At 54.8% G+C, this 17,808-nt stretch overlaps 2 protein-coding genes across 18 annotated transcripts; one reads left to right on the forward strand and one right to left on the reverse strand.

The window, feature by feature from the left end:
- Window positions 1-1,441: 1,441 nt before the first annotated feature.
- Rundc3a (RUN domain containing 3A) lies at window positions 1,442-11,116 on the forward strand. Of its 6 annotated transcripts, none has more exons than XM_008838179.1 (11): window positions 1,442-1,816; window positions 5,731-5,846; window positions 6,185-6,333; window positions 6,516-6,601; window positions 7,658-7,747; window positions 7,845-7,925; window positions 8,066-8,231; window positions 8,330-8,487; window positions 9,263-9,400; window positions 9,504-9,610; window positions 9,958-10,324. In XM_008838179.1, the coding sequence occupies exons 1-11, from the start codon at window positions 1,710-1,712 to the stop codon at window positions 9,975-9,977; spliced, it is 1,218 nt and encodes a 405-aa protein (XP_008836401.1). In that variant the 5' UTR covers window positions 1,442-1,709; the 3' UTR covers window positions 9,978-10,324. The 6 variants fall into 6 exon arrangements, with proteins under 6 accessions (XP_008836401.1, XP_008836402.1, XP_008836398.1 ...); XM_008838180.1 differs by having other exon boundaries at window positions 6,200-6,333; XM_008838176.3 differs by lacking the exon at window positions 9,958-10,324 and adding an exon at window positions 10,532-11,116 and having other exon boundaries at window positions 1,448-1,816.
- Window positions 11,117-11,791: 675 nt separating this feature from the next.
- On the reverse strand, window positions 11,792-17,053 carry Slc25a39 (solute carrier family 25 member 39). 12 transcript variants are annotated; one of them, XM_029566005.1, is made up of 12 exons: window positions 16,892-17,053; window positions 15,599-15,698; window positions 15,391-15,468; window positions 15,216-15,260; window positions 14,893-15,026; window positions 13,691-13,839; window positions 13,420-13,544; window positions 13,044-13,217; window positions 12,637-12,746; window positions 12,323-12,404; window positions 12,164-12,244; window positions 11,792-12,068 (listed from the first exon to the last, which is right to left on the reverse strand). In XM_029566005.1, the coding sequence occupies exons 2-12, from the start codon at window positions 15,681-15,683 to the stop codon at window positions 11,953-11,955; spliced, it is 1,179 nt and encodes a 392-aa protein (XP_029421865.1). In that variant the 5' UTR covers window positions 15,684-15,698; window positions 16,892-17,053; the 3' UTR covers window positions 11,792-11,952. The 12 variants fall into 12 exon arrangements, with proteins under 12 accessions (XP_029421865.1, XP_029421868.1, XP_029421870.1 ...); XM_029566008.1 differs by having other exon boundaries at window positions 15,391-15,450; window positions 16,892-17,051; XM_029566010.1 differs by lacking the exon at window positions 16,892-17,053 and adding an exon at window positions 16,471-16,626 and having other exon boundaries at window positions 14,893-15,002.
- Window positions 17,054-17,808: the final 755 nt, after the last annotated feature.

The following is a 17,808-nucleotide window of genomic DNA, read 5'->3' on the forward strand; positions in this document are numbered from 1 at the left end:
AGCACTTGCCTAGCATGCACAAAGGCCCTGGGTTCGATTACCAGCACTGAATAAATAATAAGAAAAAAGGCAACCAGGAATGGTAAAGGCAGGAGGATCAGGAGTTCAAGTCATCCTTGTCTGCATAGCAAATTCCAGAACCAGCCTAGGCTACATGAGACCCTGTCTTAAAATACACAAAAGCAATAGCATCTCAGGTTTGACACCAAAGACACAGGCAAACAAATGAAAAGAAAAGAAAAGAAGAAAAAAAAAAAAAACAAGACAAATTGGACTTCATGAAAATTTAAATTTTTTTTTGAGCACCAAATGACAGTATTGTCAGATGTGGTGTTGCATGCCTTTAAACCCAGCATTTGGGAGGCTGAGGGAGGCAAAGCTCAGGGAGGTTGAGGCCAGCCTCATAGTGAATTCTAGGCCAGTTGGGGCTACAGGAGAAATCCTGTCTCAAAAAATAAAAAATAAAAAATAAATCAACGGTTTTAAAAAGTCAACCCACAGAATGGCAGAAAATATTTGCAAACCATAGCTCTGATAAAACATCGATATCCATATTAAATAGAGAAGGCTTAACACAACAGCAACAGAAGCAACCCAACCAATGTGGGCAATGTTTAAATCCTGGAACAGGTTTAACAGGGAAGGAGCAGACGGGAGCAGAGATGTGAAGAGCAGAACAGAAACCAAGGGCAGAGAAACCAGACTATGTCTGCAATCCAGTCGTGTGTCTCCATCCCTCCCCACCCCCCACCCTCTACTCTCCCCAACCCCACTGAAAAGCTAACCAATTCTGAAGGATCCTTCCAAGCGTTGATGTAGCAATGCCAGCAGTCAAAAAGTTAACTGGTCATTGAGGTGGGTACTGTTGGGAACTGCCACAGAGTCCACAGCGATTAACTGCTAGTACTCCCAAATCCCTGTCTTGAGTGGTTCCAGGCTCTGGGCTCGGATAGTTTATGCTGGATTCCCATCCTGTGACCCAGCAGGGATTGGTTTGCTTGGGTATTGCAGACAAATCTAGCCCCCCGCAGAGACAGACAGACGGACAAACGGACGGACGTGCAGTCTCTCTGACTGTCCGCTGCCTCAGGGTTAGCGCTCTCTGAACACACCCCAGGCCTAGCTGAGATGCCTGGGCTGAATGGGTGAAGTTAAGGATGCCGGAGTTAAGGACCTCCTACAAGCAAAGATTAGAGATAGACAGCACCGATTCCAGGTCAGAAACAAGGCAGAGGCGTCAGATCTGAGATGCCAGGCAGGAGTCACCCGCCTTGAGCGTGGGGGTGGAGGCCCTTCTCTTCGCAATCAAGGCCTCGCCGGGGGACCCCATCGGCTCTCTCTGGGGCCTCAGTCCTTCCCCTCCCCCAAACTCTGAGCCCTCTGCGGATTGGGCCTGGGCTGCCGAGGGGCGGGGCCCGATGGTCCTGACGTCACCCGCCAAGGGGGGCGGGCGGTTGGGGGAGGGGGTGACGAGCCCCGGCTCAGCACCTCGGAGAGCTCCCTCCCAGGCCTCGTTTGCTCCCGAATCGTTGCCGCTGCCCGGGGAGGGAGCGAAGGGGCTGGGGACCCGGCGCCGAGGCCGAGGGATGGCAGTGAAGAGGTCGAAGGGCCCCGGCGGGCAGAGGGTCCAGCCGTGATCCTGCGAGGGGGCCGGGGCGTCGGGCGGGGTGGGGGGCAGCTGGTGGCGGCAGCAGTGGCCGCACATCTGGATGGAAGCGAGCTTTGTCCAGACCACCATGGCTCTGGGGCTGCCCTCCAAGAAAGCATCTTCCCGCAACGTGATCGTGGAGCGCAGGAACCTGATCACCGTGTGCAGGTGGGCAAAGCTGGCGGTCGGGGGTGGGGTGGTCAGGGACAGGGGTTAGGGCGGGCTGCGGCTTGAAACCAAGGGTTGAGCGTGCCCTGGGGGATGCCCAGTAGTCGCCGCAAAAAGGCAGGGGAGCAAGGGTTAGAAGGACTGTGCCCACTTGTCTCTCCCAGGCCTAGAACCGACAGGCAGCTCGAATCTGGTCGTTATCCTTCTAGGCTAAGCCAGGCCTATGCCGGGTCTGGGGCCTGGGGGATGAGGGGTATTTAATTGGTACTGCAGCTTCCTGTGAGAACCAGGAAGTGACATTGTGTGTGAGGGAGGAGGGGAGGACAGCTGCCTCCCTTCGTGGAAGTGGGGGCAGGGTAGGCAGAGGGTGAGGTAGATGTCCTCCAAATCCCCTCACTGCTACTCCTGTCAGGCCTCTTGGGGTGGGGCTTCCCTGGGAGACTTTCCTATACTCAACCCTCCAGGAAACAAGGATGGTGTCCTTCCCTACTCTAGGCAGCTGCTCCTTGTGGCAGGATCAACTGGGCACATGGGCAAAACCCCTGAACCCATCCAGTGAAGACTGAGGGCGCTGCCTCACCTAAGGAAGCACCCAGGGCCTAGCTGTAGAAGCCTGGGCCCCTGGGTTCAAGTAGAGACTGGGAGCCCAGAAATATAAGTCCCTGGGGGGGGCTGTCTCAAGGCTGGGAAAATTCACAGCTTTCTTAGGCCCCAGGAAGTGATCCTTCCCACCCCAAACCCTGCAGTGACTGACTCTGTCCTGAAGCCAGGAAGCCACCAGCTGAGTGTAGGCCTTCTCCCAAGGGATATTCATGCCAGCTGACTTCTCTAATTGCAGCCTTTCTGCCCCCATGTCCACCAGGTGCTGTCCTCTTAAGGCACGGTGCTCCTGAATGCAGGGCTGAGTTGTCCTTCCTTGCCAGTCCCATTTGCACACAGACCTTGCTCCTCCTCCCAGGAATCAGTGCCCACTTGATGCCCAGTCTTATGGCACTCAGAGCTCTTTTGGTTTCCTGGGCACATAACCAGCCATGCTGCCTCTGTCTCAGGGCATCCATTCCCCAGTGTTGTGAAAGTGCTGTGCACATCAGCCTTCTACAAAGGAGCCTGGGTTATGTGGAAGGAATGAGTGTGGCAAAGCTCTAGGCCAAAGCGCAGCCACTGTCTCTGCCCTCATTCCCCAAAGTCTCCTGGTGAGGTGGCAAGAGATTTCTACTTCTGGGACCACATAATCAAGCTTTTTATTTCAGTTATCAGCTGTGTAACCTCTGAGCAGTCTCCTAAGTACTCTAGGCCTTAGGTGCCCTATCATGCCCATCTTAGATGTAAAAGCCATATCAAAGAATGGGCCATGGTGTACCACATAAGATACTAGCTACTCCTGACACTCAGAAACTGCCCTGTCTTGATGACACCCTTCTTGCCCCTCTCTTGGCTTGTCTGCCAGGATAGCTGGGGCTCTAGAGTGTGTGGGAAGAGGAGGGAGCCTCCTAGGCTTAGACTAGAGAAAGAGAAGTTCAAGTAGATTGGAGGTAGCTCAGAGCGGGGACCAAGGGATAGTCTGGGGGGATTTGAGGACATGACAAAGGCCCTGAAACTCCAGGGGCCCCTACTACCTCATGACGGTCACATGGTTTGCCTCCGGCTCCCAGAGCAGCTCCCTTTAGCAGGCCGGCAGCTCCCCTGGGCCCTGGCCTCCCTGTCTCCATGGTAACTTTCAGCAGCCACTGTACCTCCTAACCAGGAGCACAACATGGGGTTCCCACAGGCTCTGACCGGCTGTCAGTTTCCTCAAGGAGAGATGGCAAATGGCTGCCATGCTGACCCAGCCCCAGGCCTCCACTGAAGTCTGACCCAGATGACCACAAGTTGAAGGTGTGCATAACAAAGCTCAGATAATGGCCTAACCACAGGCTCCCTCCTGGCAGGCCTGGCCTCGGCTGCTCACCACCTGTGTCCAGCTCACTTTTTCTCATCCTTGCCTGTGATCTGAACCAAAGCTGAATTCATGTTTGCACCCAAGGAAACAGGCTTTGGATCCAGCAGGCTTTCTTCCTCTAGTGTAGTCCCACATTGACCTATCTGGCCTTAGGGCCAACCTACTATAAGCCCAATGGGAAGGTGGGGATGTGGACTCAGTTGTGCCATTGGCCTTGGAGCCTTAGTGGCTGATGCTCCAGGGCTGGGGACTTTTAAGGCAGAGGACAGAGGGCAGAGAAGGCTGTGGCTACTCAGAGTAAACAAAAATGTTTTAAAATTACGTGTGTGTGTGTGTGTGTGTGTGTGTGTGTGTGTGTGCACGCGCGTGCACGCACCAGGACATGAGTGTGGAAGTCAGAGGACAATTGTGGAAATCAGTTCTCTCTTTCTACCAAGTGGGTATTCTGGGGATTGAACTCAGGTCTTTGGGCCTAGTGGCAAGCACCTTTAGCCACTGAGCCTATTCACTAGCATGAGCCTCAGTAATTGTGACAGCTACCAGGAAACTACAAGAGAGAAAGAGCAAGGGATGTAGAATGGGGTGCACCTGCTTGCCTCCTCCCAAGCTACATGACTCTGATCTGTCCCCATTTTTAAAAAATTATTTTTATTTTATGTGTATTAGTGTATTGCCTGCATGTATGTAAATGTACCTGTGTCATGAAATGCCCAAGGGGGTCAGAAGAGGGCATTGGATCCCCTGGAACTGGAGTTGCAGACGATTGTTTGCCACCATGTGGGTGCTGGGAACCAAACCTAGGTCCTCTGCAAGAGCAGCCAGTGTTCTTAACTACTGAGTCGTCTCTCTAGCCCCTGATCTGTTCCCCTCTTGAGCCCTTAGTCTTATCTGTAAAATGGGGATGGTGGTCATCATAAGAATACTTACCTTCCAGGGCTGTGGTGAGAATGGGTGAATTGGCTTATGCAAAACATAATTCCAGATCCAATACCTCCCATATCCCTGGACACCCTGCTCCTGCACTGCCCGCAGAAGCAGGGCAATAATGAGATGTCAGGAGCTGCGAATACTCCCCCTGCTTCACTCCACTGCAAGCATGGCAAATGAAAACTGCAGGGTAGGGACTGCAGAGGGAGCAGGAGGCTTGAGTAGTGTTGGAGAGATCGATGGGGAGCTGCTTGACTCTAACCCCCTGGCACCACTTGCCTCCTTTGGCTACCTTCCTCCCTGAGAAGCCAGTGTCTGAGTCCCCAGATTCCTTCCAGGAAGCTATGCCAGTACCCCCTCCCACCCAGTGTGTGTCAGACCCACACCCTGCACCCACCCACAAACCTCAAGCCAGCTCTGCACTGCCTGGCTCTCTGGGCAGCTGGTGTGTGGGTGGCAGAGCTGAGAAGGAGAAGGGGGGAAGAGGGATGTCCTGGAGCTTTGTGCCCACCTGGCCACCCATGCATACTCATATCCTATGTGCATGGCGGCAGCTCACATGCCTTGGTACAGATGACCCCCCCCGCTTCCTCAGAGAGATGAAAGGTTGCTCCAGCAATGGTGGAAGGCTGCTCAGGGCAGGAGTTAAACTGGCTTGACTCCTGGTTGACCCCCAACTCACACATATGGAAAATGCAACTTGGAAGGGTGGTCCAGGGACTGGAGGTGGTCCCCTGGTACTTGCTGCCTCATCTTTCTACATATTGTTTCATCTCCTCTCACACTGTATCCCCAAAGTTCCCTTTCTCTGGCTGTCACCTCTCTGCTCATTTTGTCAGTCTCCTACCTGTCACCCTGCCCATACCTCCTACCCTCCCATTCCACCTAATGTGTATCTCTGTGGTTACTCTAGTCCCACCTGCCTCCCCACCCCACATCTGGGCCCTTCATGACCTCTTCCCTGCCCATCACTTCCTTTCTGCTTGACACCCTTCCTCTACCGCAGTGTCTGAGCCCGCACTGCCCCATCTCCCTACTCCTGACCCAGGTTCTCTGTAAAAACCCTGCTGGAGAAGTACACAGCAGAGCCTATTGATGACTCATCTGAAGAGTTTGTTAATTTCGCAGCCATTTTGGAGCAGATCCTCAGCCACCGTTTTAAAGGTATGCCTAAGTCCCTGCCCCTCATCATGAATTCCTTCCAATTCCAGCCCCTCTCCTCTAATATCCTGTATGGATTTCTGAACCCCATCACTGACCAAGGACCCCATCATGGGCCCTGCATGAAAACTAAAACAGTGCTGGAAAGATTGTGGGACATCTGCCTACAGCTCCATCATTGGACATGCAGTTCTGTGGGGCATGCCCATTGCTTATACTGGTGAGGGGGAGGGCAGCACATGTGTGCGTGGTGGCTTATGCTTATGCATGTGAATAGTTTATGACATGGCCCCTTTCCAAGCTCCCTGGTCTTGCTGAGTCCCCTCCCTGCCCTGGCTCAGCCTGTGCCCCAGCAGGTCCAGTGAGCTGGTTCAGCTCAGATGGGCAGCGGGGCTTCTGGGACTATATCCGGCTGGCCTGCAGCAAAGTGCCCAACAACTGTGTGAGCAGCATTGAGAACATGGAGAACATCAGCACAGCCCGAGCCAAGGTGAGGGGCTTGGGGGGGGCGGGGGGAGGTGGTGTCAGCACACCTGACCCCTGCTCTGGACACAAGGTCCCTGTCTGCCCCTTGGTCCTTACCCCTTACCCACAGCATTGGGCAGAAGGACCATATCTGTTGCTGGACACATGAATCTCTCTGGGATAAGTAATGGTGAGCGTGCTTTTCAGGGCCGGGCATGGATCCGGGTGGCACTGATGGAGAAGCGTATGTCAGAGTACATCACCACAGCTCTTCGGGACAACAGGACTACCAGGTCAGACCTTTCAGGAAGCAGTATGCTAGTTCACTGTCTAAGCCTTAAATTCCTGCAGCAACCTTCAGTACCTGGACTACAACAGTCCCAGCATGCACTGCTAATTGCTTCTTCCAAACCATGTGTTAGCTAGACCTGCAGGCTGTAATATACTATTCAGGACCACTACTACTTCCAACAAAAATTTAGTGTTCATTGGGGCTGGAGAGATGGCTCAGTGGTTAAGAATACTGGTTGTTTTTGCAGAAGACCTGGGTTTGAATCCCAGCACCCAGATGGCAGCTAACAACTGTCCGTAACTCCAGTCCCAGGTGATTGGACGGCTTCTTCTGTCCTCTGAGGGCATTGTACGACACGGGTGCATTTACCTACATGCAGGCAATACACACTTACACATAAAATAAAAATAAAATTTAGTGTTCATCATGGGCAGTCATTGCCAGCATCAGTCCCATCATGCACAGCTCTACTGTGGACACACCTTTGAGAAAGCTTCAACCATGTACCATTTTACTTGGCTTATGCCATGGCCTACAAGACACAGCCCTGCCAGCTCTCCAAACAATGACAGTAGTTTTGTTCTTTCGTCCCAAGAACAGAGTTCCAGTGTCCAGAGCCTCAGCGCCTGGACTGGGGTTTGCAGAGAAGTTGGATCCCTAGGATGGGCGATCACAAGGGAGAATGTGCCTGTGTGGGAAGCTTTTTTCGGGGGGGGGGGTGCCCTCCACCATACCCAATCTGATGTTTTTAGTATATTTTAGCCCTACCTAGTCTCCACATTTCAAAGTAAATTGTCTTTTGGAGACTTATTGTATGTCTGCCAAACACTGACAGACTTGTTTCCTGATTCAAAGGATTGGGGTGACCCAGTGTTTGTTGGGGAAAGGGTAGCTCAGAGAACAGAGTGTCTTCTAATAGATGGGGGAGAGGGGAGGTCAGGCCCTAGGCCCAATGAGTGACAGTCCAAGGGGGTAGATAAGAACCCCTTGAGTGGCAAGCAGAGGAGTCATGGGAACACAGGCCCCTTGGGAGTCACTGCTCTCCTCTCCCCAAAAGGCGGTTCTATGACTCTGGAGCCATCATGCTGCGGGAGGAAGCTACTGTCCTCACGGGGATGCTGATCGGACTGAGCGCCATTGACTTCAGGTGGGGTGTGCATGGCGATGGAGAAGGGGACTGTTTCCCCCACCACTGTCCAACGCCCCTCATCCCCTCCCCCATCCCTGTGGCTCTTCTGCCCCAGCTTCTGTCTAAAGGGCGAAGTTCTGGACGGGAAGACCCCCGTGGTCATCGATTACACACCCTACCTAAAGTTCACCCAGAGGTGAGCAGCTGGGTTATTGCAGTGGGAACGGAGATGGGCACCGGAAGGGCATAGAGTTTGGTCCGGAATCATGAAGGGAGGGATGGCTTTGGGATGCGGGTGGGGCGGGGCAGGCTCCATCCACTGCTTCTGTTCCTAAGCTACGACTATCTGACTGACGAGGAGGAGCGGCACAGTGCGGAGAGTAGCACGAGCGAGGACAACTCGCCAGAGCATCCCTACCTGCCTCTCGTCACCGACGAGGACAGCTGGTACAGCAAGTGGCACAAGATGGAGCAAAAGTTCCGCATCGTCTATGCGCAGAAGGTGCGTGGGGTGTTGGGTGCGGTGGGGGGCAGGGTCTGTCGGGCCAGGACTCCGGTTAGGAACCCTTCTGCTACCCGGGCTGAGCCGGCGTCCCACAGGGCTACTTGGAGGAGCTGGTGCGTCTGCGCGAATCGCAGCTGAAGGACCTGGAGGCGGAGAACCGGCGGCTGCAGCTGCAGCTGGAGGAGGCGGCGGCGCAGAATCAGCGCGAGAAGCGGGAGCTGGAAGGCGTGATCCTGGAGCTGCAGGAGCAGCTGTGAGCCTGCCGCCTGCCCTGACCCCTGACCCCGGGGAACCCCAACATCACTCCTTTGACTAGCATCACTTTCCTGACACCAGCATCCAGTTCGCCAGCATCAGCCCACCCATTCCGTCACCTCTACCCTAAGATCCTGCGGTTGCCGAACGTTAACCTCAAAAATAAAACTCCAGAGCCTCCATCAGCTTCAATCCCCCATCAGCTAGAGAGGCCACCAGCCATTACGGCAGGACCCCTTTATTTACAGGACCTCTGATAGTACTCTGCAGCCTCCAGCTTGATTACACCACTACCACTGTGGTTCATGCCTGGAATCTACCTATATCACTCAGTGACCCCCAACCTCACCCCTTCTGGTCCCTAGAGCATTGCTTCCTTAAACATGACCTAGCCTGCACAACCCACCCCCCAAAGTTCTCATGTCCTCACAGTCCTCTCTACATCATCCCAAGGGACTTCTAAATACCATTACTCCAACTCTGAACTCAAATGCATGAATCCCTGCCACCCCTCTGCCCCCAGGCCATCGCTATACCCCTTCAGGATCCAACTGTTACCCACCCATACCTTTGAAACAGTCTGTGTAGCTGACCTCAGACTTGTGATCCTCTTGTCTGAGCATCCTAATGCTGGGATTCCAAACATGGCCCACCATGCCTGATTATCATATAACCCCATTTTGGCTACTCGGGTTTCCTTTCTAACCCCTGCCCCCCACCACACCTTTGCTGAGTCTCCTCTCAGCCAGGCCTGACACCCCTCCCCCTCCCAGGACAGGTCTGATCCCTGGTGACCATGCCCCCCTGGCCCAGGGTTCCAAGGAGCTCACCACACCCCTGGTCAATCAGTGGCCCTCCCTGGGCACACTCAACGGGGCCGAGGGTGCCAGCAACTCCAAACTGTACCGGAGGTAAGCCCTTGCTCAAGTGCTTGTCCCCCATCCCCTCCTCCCCCAGGAAGCAGGGCCTGGGGCTGAACATCCCCTGCTTGTACATCTTTCTGATCTACCACAGACACAGCTTCATGAGTACGGAGCCACTGTCAGCAGAGGCCAGTCTGAGCTCTGACTCCCAGCGCCTGGGAGAGGGCAAACGGGATGAGGAGCCCTGGGGCCCCATCGGTGAGCACCCCCCCAACTGAGCACCCCTTAGGGAAGGGCTGGAGCAAGGCCTCGGAGCCTATGGTCAGACCTTGGAGAAGCAGGTACAATTGTGGCTTCTCTAGCTGTGAGCTTGGCCATTGTCTTTATCTTGCTGAACCCAATTCCCATCTGTAAAACAGGGATGTTACAAAAAAACCATCCCCAGTGTCCATGTATGAGGGGTCAATGGCTTTTTGGTTTTATGATATCTTTACAGGGCTCATACTTGGGGAAATCCTCAGCCTAATTTGCTCTTATCACATGCACACTGTGAACTGTCTGCCTGACCAATATTTCACCCTCCCCCCCTTTTCTTTGGCTGCCAGGAAGCTCAGAACCAAATTAGTGGCTCCCTCCGAGTGAATGCCCAGGACTTCAACGCATGCATTTTATGTTGACCTCATCCCTGGCTCCATCTTGGTTTCTCCCTTCCCAGTTTTCCCCATGCCTGGACCTCCCATCCTTTTTATAACCACACTGTATTGGATTAACTCTTGATCTTTGAGACAAGGCAGGCTGTGGACATGTAACCCACCACACTGTTTGTGACTGTGTGTCTGTCTCCCCCACCAGACTGTGAGCTCCGAGAGGGCAGGGAACCACGTCTTGTCCATTCTCTGTATCCCCAGAGCTTGAAAGGGAGCAAATGCTCACTGTGTGTTAAATAAATGGACAGAGAGAGGCTAAACCTCAGGGGGAGACAGAGACATAAACTGATGATTATGATACAGTGTTCCAAGCCCCATGCAAGGGGGTGCCCAATCAAGATTTAATTTAAAATGGCAAGTACTCCAGAAAAGGCCAAGTGTCCTGGGGATGTCTTTACTGCCCACCCACAAACACCTCCCAACACACGCATGCAACCTGGTTGGCATGGCCTCACCCGCCCTCTCTCCCCAGGGAAGGACCCCACGCCCTCCATGCTGGGCCTCTGCGGCTCTCTGGCCTCCATCCCCAGCTGCAAGTCCCTGGCGAGCTTCAAATCCAACGAATGCCTGGTGAGCGACAGCCCCGAGGGCAGCCCAGCACTTAGCCCCAGCTGAGGAGTGGTGTGGGCAGCGCCAGCCCCACCCGCCAGGGGCCATGGACACCTGCCACCTTTGAGTCCCCCAAGTCAGGCACCCTTCAAGAATGCTGCCCACCTAGCCATGGGTCTCTGGGGGAAGACAACCCTTGCCACTTTCCTGCTTTAGCCTCCTGCCCGAGGAGGCAGGAGTTGTGACATGGTGGGGCCAGAAGGCAGGGGCACCAAAGCCACAGATAGCCACCCTCGGGAAGCTAATGACCTTGAAGCCTGCCTGGACTCCTCTGGACTTTCCTTTGCTCATCTCCCACACCTGCCTCAGGAGCAAATGGTCTAGCCCTGGCAATCCCGCTGCCCTGCCCCTCTGGTCTGTCCTCATGTACCCTCTGAAGTCACCCTTCCTTGGCTCCTGTGTGGGGGAATCAGGAGGGAGATGAGAAAAATAAAAACCAGGACTGAGATGGCTTTATCTGTTGAACACTGGGGTAAGGTTCCAGGTTACCAGGGTCTTAGTCAAGGTGATGCTGCCAGATCTAGCATGTGCCCTGTGGGGGCTGGTGAGCCATAATCCAGAGCAAGGCGGGGGGGACTTCTGTAGACCTGTAGGTACCCCGGGAACTGACCCCTCTAACAGGTGCTCAACCCCCAGCAGAGATCCCTGGGGTGTGCCTTGATGGGGCTGCACAACTCTGCTTTAGCCCAAAGTTGTAAGCCCCCTCATCATGCTAGAACTGGCAAGTGGGCAACCCATTCCACTGCTGCCACCTCAGTATGCCCTTGGAGAGATGACTCTTGGCTCACTCTAACAGTGGGCCCAATGTGAAGGGATCTCACTACCATGCTAATCCGTGACCCTCATTTGAGACAGGGTCTTACTATGTAGCCCAGGCTGGCCTCAATCTCACAGAGATCCACCCGACTCTGTTTCCTGAGTGTTGGAGAAACCTGTGTGCGCCACCATGCCTGACTGGGCCCCACTGAATTCGCTCCCCACACCCCTGCCCAACACCTCAGTCACAGCAGTGCACAGAAGTCATCATCTTTAGAAAGGGAATGGACAGGGCTGGGCAGACAACCTGGCCCTGGGATCTTGAGTCTTCTGGGCCAAGCTACAATAAACACAAAGGGAACACAAAGAAGGGGCAGTTGTCAGATTTGGTCTTGAACATGGAAATGGTGATCTGGGGAAAAGGAACAGTAGGAATCGAATTGTGACGGCAGCCTGGTGACTGCATTGGGAGGGAAAGGCACTTGGCTCAGTCTCCTGCTCCCACTATGCTGGGTGGCTCCTTGCCTTTCAGTGGCTCAGAGGCTGTTCCTGGTTGAGCCTCTGGAAAAAGCTTTTGCCAAGCTCGTAAGTGCTGATCATGATGGCACACGAAGGAGCAGCCTTGATGATCCTTGGGAGGAAACCTGTGGTGGGAGGGCAGACCAAGGTCAGGGGGCAAGGTACCACCCGTGTACGCAGCACACATGCACACTGTAGATGCACAGAGACAGGCACCTACCTGCAAAGAGTCCTTTGGTGCCTGATTCAGCCCTGATTCTCTGAAGCAGGAGCCAGGTGGAGTCAACTCTTGGAGGCTTCACTGCAGATTTAAGGCCCAGCTCAGTAGGACCCAGTCTGAGCCCCTGCCTGCCGACCACCTTCACTAGCCCCAGCTCACCTCTTACAGCCTCCACACCTCCCAGTGCGACCTGCCGCTGTGTCTTCACCACATCAAAGGGTAGTGTGAGGGTGGCAGCCACCTGGTAAGGCCGAGACAGGGCTCAGATTCCCAGGATCCCTATCCCAGCAGTCCCATGGCTCCCAGCCTGGGAGGGCCCAAGGCAGCTAGGGTGGCTTAGGAAAGTAACTGAGCTCCCTGGCAGGCACTGATACACTGTTATGTGGGGACCCTTCTTGGGGGCATCTCCAATGACCCTCACTCAGGTCCCTGTGATGCCTCTGGTAGCCTTACTCCCAGCCCCGTCAACTCACCGTTCCTGAGATGCCACCAGCCACAAAGCTGACGCCCACTGATGTCTGGTCTTTTGGTCTCAGCCCATTCAGCCAGCTCTTCACCAGTTCATAGTTGAACCAATACAGAGCTTGGGAAGTGGGGTATACTCATTAGAGGAGGCCAGGATGTGGGGCTCCAAACTCATTTCCCACTGACAGCCAGGCCTTCCTGGGCACAGGCTTCTCTGCTGTGTCCTTTTCAGGACTTAGTTCAGGAAAATCAAGGCAAAACCCCTCCCTGCTGGATCTGACTCTAAGGAGGAACTCAGGTTCTGAGAAGTGATGTGACTTTGGGGACATGAGTAACGAAGGAGGGACTTGGCTACAGACCCCTTGTGCATTACCCAAGGGCTTCCTTACCCACTCCCTGCACCCCTGGTGCCTACCTGAGAAGGGCACATCTCGAAGGGCTGTGGGACCCCAGCCGAGCCACAGTGAGCGCCAGCCCCCCTGAGCCACTGAAGCTTGAACACAGGTGGCTAGCTCCCGATATGACACGTGCTGAGCCTGCAGCTTGGTCCTCACAAGCTCTAGGGGGCTGATCACTGTCACAGTGCCCACTGAAGGGAAGAGGGTTGGGAAAATAGTGGAAAAAGGTTGGGTCACAGATCCTATATGTCAGAACCCACCTCTCACCCCAGGGTCTGAGGGCTTAGAGTCCCCTACCCCCAAGCTGTCAGAGGCTAGGGCAGGGAACCAGGAATAACAAGTCTGGGACACAGGAGGGGCAGAGGGAGATCAAGGGCTGGGGGTTGTGCTCACTGCGGGCCAGGGCGCCAGCCACCATGGGTGCGTAGAAGTCAGAGGTCAGGGTATGACCACATAGGAAGGCCTTGAGCTGGTCATAGGCAGTGAAGTAGATGGCGGTGGCTGGTACAGTCATCACTCTGGGGTGTGAACACAGGCCAGATAGGACTCCTAAGGGCTCCCAACCTTTCAAGCATCCCTTCCCCACCCTGCCAGCCAAAAGAAAGCCAGAAAGCAAGGACCAGTAGGTGCCAAGGGAAGGAAACACCATGACTAGGGTACTTACAAGGTGGCTGGGAGGCCACTCCACAGGGTCCTGGTACCCTCATGTCTCACAATTTTCACAAAGGCATCCTGATGAAGCAGGCACCATCCAAAGGAGAAGAAGGTGAACATGAGCAAGATCACGAGCAAGATCAGCCTCTGCACACAGCCCTGAGTCATGGTGAAAGCCAGTGCCCCTTGAGGCAGCCACACATGCAGCTCCCCATTTAGTTCTAGGTAGATTCCTATTCACCCTTCAAAACCTTGGGGGGGGGAGGCTTGGAGAGATATCTAGCAGTTAAGAGCACTGGCTGCTCTTGCAGAGGACCCAGGTTCCATTCCCAGCACCCACATGGTAGCTAACAACCATCCGTAAATCCAGTTCTTAGGGGATCTGACACCCTCTTCTGGGTTCTGCAGGCTTTGCACAACAGGCGTGCACTTACTTACATGCAGGCAAAACACTCATACACATAAACTAAGAAATCTATTTGCTGGGTGTGGGGGCACACGCCTTTAATCCCAGTGCCTGGGAGGCAGAGGCAGGCAAATCTCTGTGAGTTCAAGGCCAGCCTGGTTGACATAGCAAGTTCCAGGCCTGCTTGGGGCTACAGGGAGACTCTGTCTCAAAATTAAGAATAAATAAATAAATAATAAATCAAAAAATTTTTTCTTTTTTCTTTTTTTTTTTTTGTCTTTTTTGAGATAGGGTCTCCCTGCAGCCCCAGCTGGCCTGGAACTCACTATATAGATCTCTGTGAGATCCAGGTCAGCCTCTGCCTCCTAAGTGCTGGGATTAAAAGTATGCACCACCATGTCTGGCCAAAAAAAAAGTAAGTATTTAAAAACTTTATGGGAGGCAGAAGTTGGCAGATCTCTGTGAGATGGAGACCAGCCTGGTCTATATGGTGAGTTCTAGAAGGCCAGATAGGGCTACAGGGGGACCCTGTCTCAAAAACAATATTACCACCAAAAATAAATAAGTGAAAACCTTTAGGGAGGGCTGGGGGTGCAATTCAGTAGTAGAGTGCTTGTTTAGCATGTATCAAGGCCTTGGTTTTGATTCCCAGCCTCAGAGTACTTACCTTCCAAAGGCCCTGCCTCCCTGGCAAGCTCTTTCCAAGCTGCACTGTCCATCCCTACCTCCTCTGCACTGTCCATTCCTTCTCAAGGCCTGCTGCCTAACCAGCCCAAATCCCTCAGGTACAGGATACTGCTCCTTACCACAGTGCCGGTGAAGCGGGTAGGATCTTGAAACCAGGTACCACAGCGAGGACCATTTGGACACAGATACAGGGGCTCCAAGACACCATTGCAGTAAAGGAGGCATTTCCCTGGGGATTGTAGAGTGGAGGGTGCTGGAGAAGGGGGGAGCATTTAGGTTGGCAAGGCCCAGAACCTTGCTGGGTGGTAGTGACTGGGGCACCATGTGGACTTATGACTCACTAACATGGCCTAAAATACATGGGCTCCCCCAGGTGCTCTGGGGACACTAGGACACTTCCTCCCTGAGCCCCTCCCAGGTTCGTACAGTTCAGAGTACTCACATTTGGTATAGGAGAGATTCCAGAATCTTGAGGGAGGTGTTAGCTCTGAAACACAAAGCAGCCCTGGCAGTCAGGACCACTCCCCCACTCCCCCACTCCGGAAGGACCCCATCTTTGGGAGGCCCTGTTTTGTCTGGCAGTTCCCCTCATTTTGACTCCAGGTTCAGGTACTCACCGCTGGGTACCGAAGGCCTCTGAGACTGCAGGCGGACCTTTACCACATCCAGGGGTGTCACTAGGGAAGGAGACAAAACTGAAGGTTCCTTTAGGACCCCACTCTTCCTCCAACCCCCTTCATCAGGACCAAATTTCTTCCAACCTCCTTCCAACCTGGCCCACCCTAAACCCCAGCTGCCCATACATCCCACCTCCCCAGGTCTTACTAAAGAGAGAGGTGACCACAGCCCCAGCCCCTGAGGCCACCATTTGTTGAAGGAGGCTAATGCCCCCAGGATCCTGATCATCCATCTTGGACCTTCAATCCTGAAAAGACAAACCTCAGTCAAATGGAGGGCACCCACTGACTAGGCACTTGGAGACATTAGCCAGCAAAGTTTGGGGACTTTAATCACTGCTCACCACTCACCCAGCACTTGCCTCCGAAATCTTGGAAATTTTTTAGTGCGGGGTTCACTGTGCCAAGGGGGAAAACTAAGGAGGCGGGTGACCCCCAAGGTCACTTCAGTAGTTTGGAGAGAGGCTGGAATAGCCACGCACTGGTCAACGGCAGTGCTGGTCAATGCCATGTCCTCAGCCACAGCACATAGCTTACTAGGCACTTCTTAACCGCAGAGGCCGAGTTTGGGCCTGAATATCCAAAGATCGAAAACACCTGAGCCTTGCCCCTCCGCCCAGCATCTATCAGGGCGGGCACATGCGCGCACCAGCAGAGTAGAGGTGGAGCCGGGATCAAGGGAAGCGTGTAAACAAATCTGGTGACACAGAAAAGTCCATTTTCCCTCTCGGGACTGCTGCGCTCTGCCACACTACCGGCCCGGGCCAGATGGAGCAGGCCTGGAGGCCTAGATGGGGAAGACGTTCTCTCCGCTAAATATCCGTCGCGGGGCTCAACGGAAACGGATAATCAGGTCTGTCTCCGAGCCCCGGCGACATCCCCCTGTCCAAGCCCGGCCAAACAGCGCCAGGTGAGGCCGACCATGCCAGACTCACTGCCCGCGGCTGTGGCTCCCAGGTACCCCCAGAACGCCCACCCCCACCTCGATCCGCAGTCAGCCCTCAGCCCTGGCCCGCCCACCTGGCTCTAAGCCCGTGCTTGCGGGGCGCCGCGCCAAGGGCCTATCTGGCCCATAGCCGCTCCGCGGCCAGTGCAGGGTCCGCGCGCGCCCGCCTCGCGCCGCAGCGGGACTCCGAAAGCAGTAGGTTGGCCCCGCCCCCTTGCGGCTTCTAGCCCCGCCCCGCAGGCCAACCGGCCTTACGCCCGGAGTGTCGCGGGCACCGCCCACTCGAAGCCCGCCTCCACCCCAGTCCCGCCCCCCTGCGCCTGGCCGCGTAGGCGGGTTCGCTTCGGGGCTCGCTCTCCGCAGCCCGGTGGCCTGCAGGTCAAGGTCGCCGCGTGCAGGTCGCAGTGACCCTGCTGCATGGCCGCAGTGCCCGAGCTTCTTCTCACAAGCTCCACCCCGGCCACGCCCGGGAGCGGCGTTGCCCGGAGTCAGTACCTGCGCTTTCGGGAACTTTCCAGACCGCATGGGTATTGCTTCTTGGTGTTCGGGTCTGTAAAGCTGTGGCCGCAAGAGTAGGTTCTTCAAGGTCACTAGAGAAACCTAATGGCCAGCCTCTGCCTGCCGAGCGCTCCCATGGAGTTCTACAACCTTGGGCAGGAATTGCCATTCTTGGTTAAGGATGACGAAACCAGGCTGCAACCCCCAAACGCTTTTTAAACCGCAGGGCAGCTGGGTTAAATGAGGGGTAACGTGAGCCAGGCGTCGGGCCGTGGACGAAGTACAGCACCGCTTTGGGTCACAGAGTCCTGGGGCACACTGAAACGGGGGAAGACGAACCCCATATTTCTTGTATCTACATTCAACACTGTTGTCTCCTTTAAAGCTCAAAACTTTTTGAAGTGAGTTATTGCAGAATTAGGCTCCCCCATTTTGGGGGGAAGGGGCTGTTTTTTAGAGACAGGGTCTCACTATGTAGCCCTAGGCTGGCCTCCAGAATTCATCTCCCGCACCACCGCGGACCCTGACACCCCGCCGACCCCCTTGCCTTTAAGATTTAATATACCACTGTGATATTTGCTTTATCAGGAACAAGCACGCGGGATCCTGCTCCTTTAAGCAGAGTGGGCCGTGGCTTTAGCGTCACTACCTTCTCCGCCCCCTCCCCATCCCCCCGACCCCAACTGGTCAGGACCGGCGCTGGAGCCGCCCAGCCACGTCACTACCTTCTCCGCCCCATCCCCCCGACCCCAACTGGTCAGGACCGGCGCTGGAGCCGCCCAGCCTCCGCTATTAGCACGTGGATTCCAAGGGGCCAACCATAACCTTTCCCGGTGAAAGGCCTTGCTGCTTTTCCACCTCTCAGAACCTCCAGTTTGTGGGGGCGGAGTAAGTGCGAGCGGTGGCTAATAAAA

Source organism: Nannospalax galili, unplaced genomic scaffold, assembly GCF_000622305.1.
Source record: "Nannospalax galili isolate Female #2095 unplaced genomic scaffold, S.galili_v1.0 scaffold95, whole genome shotgun sequence".
In the NCBI taxonomy this organism is placed as follows: domain Eukaryota; kingdom Metazoa; phylum Chordata; class Mammalia; order Rodentia; family Spalacidae; genus Nannospalax; species Nannospalax galili.

Excerpts from the sequence above, each read along its gene's own strand:
- Slc25a39 (XM_029566005.1), bottom strand. The coding sequence starts at position 15,683 with ATGGATGATCAGGATCCTGGGGGCATTAGCCTCCTTCAACAAATGGTG. Across the intron at positions 15,469-15,598 it reads TGTGGTCACCTCTCTCTTTA|TTTTGTCTCCTTCCCTAGTG; the intron begins GTAAGACCTGGG and ends AGGAACCTTCAG. Across the intron at positions 12,405-12,636 it reads CTGGTGGCATCTCAGGAACG|GTGGCTGCCACCCTCACACT; the intron begins GTGAGTTGACGG and ends CGGCCTTACCAG.
- Rundc3a (XM_008838176.3), top strand. The coding sequence starts at position 1,710 with ATGGAAGCGAGCTTTGTCCAGACCACCATGGCTCTGGGGCTGCCCTCC. Across the intron at positions 1,817-5,730 it reads AACCTGATCACCGTGTGCAG|GTTCTCTGTAAAAACCCTGC; the intron begins GTGGGCAAAGCT and ends CTCCTGACCCAG. Across the intron at positions 8,488-9,262 it reads CTGGAGCTGCAGGAGCAGCT|GACAGGTCTGATCCCTGGTG; the intron begins GTGAGCCTGCCG and ends TCCCCCTCCCAG.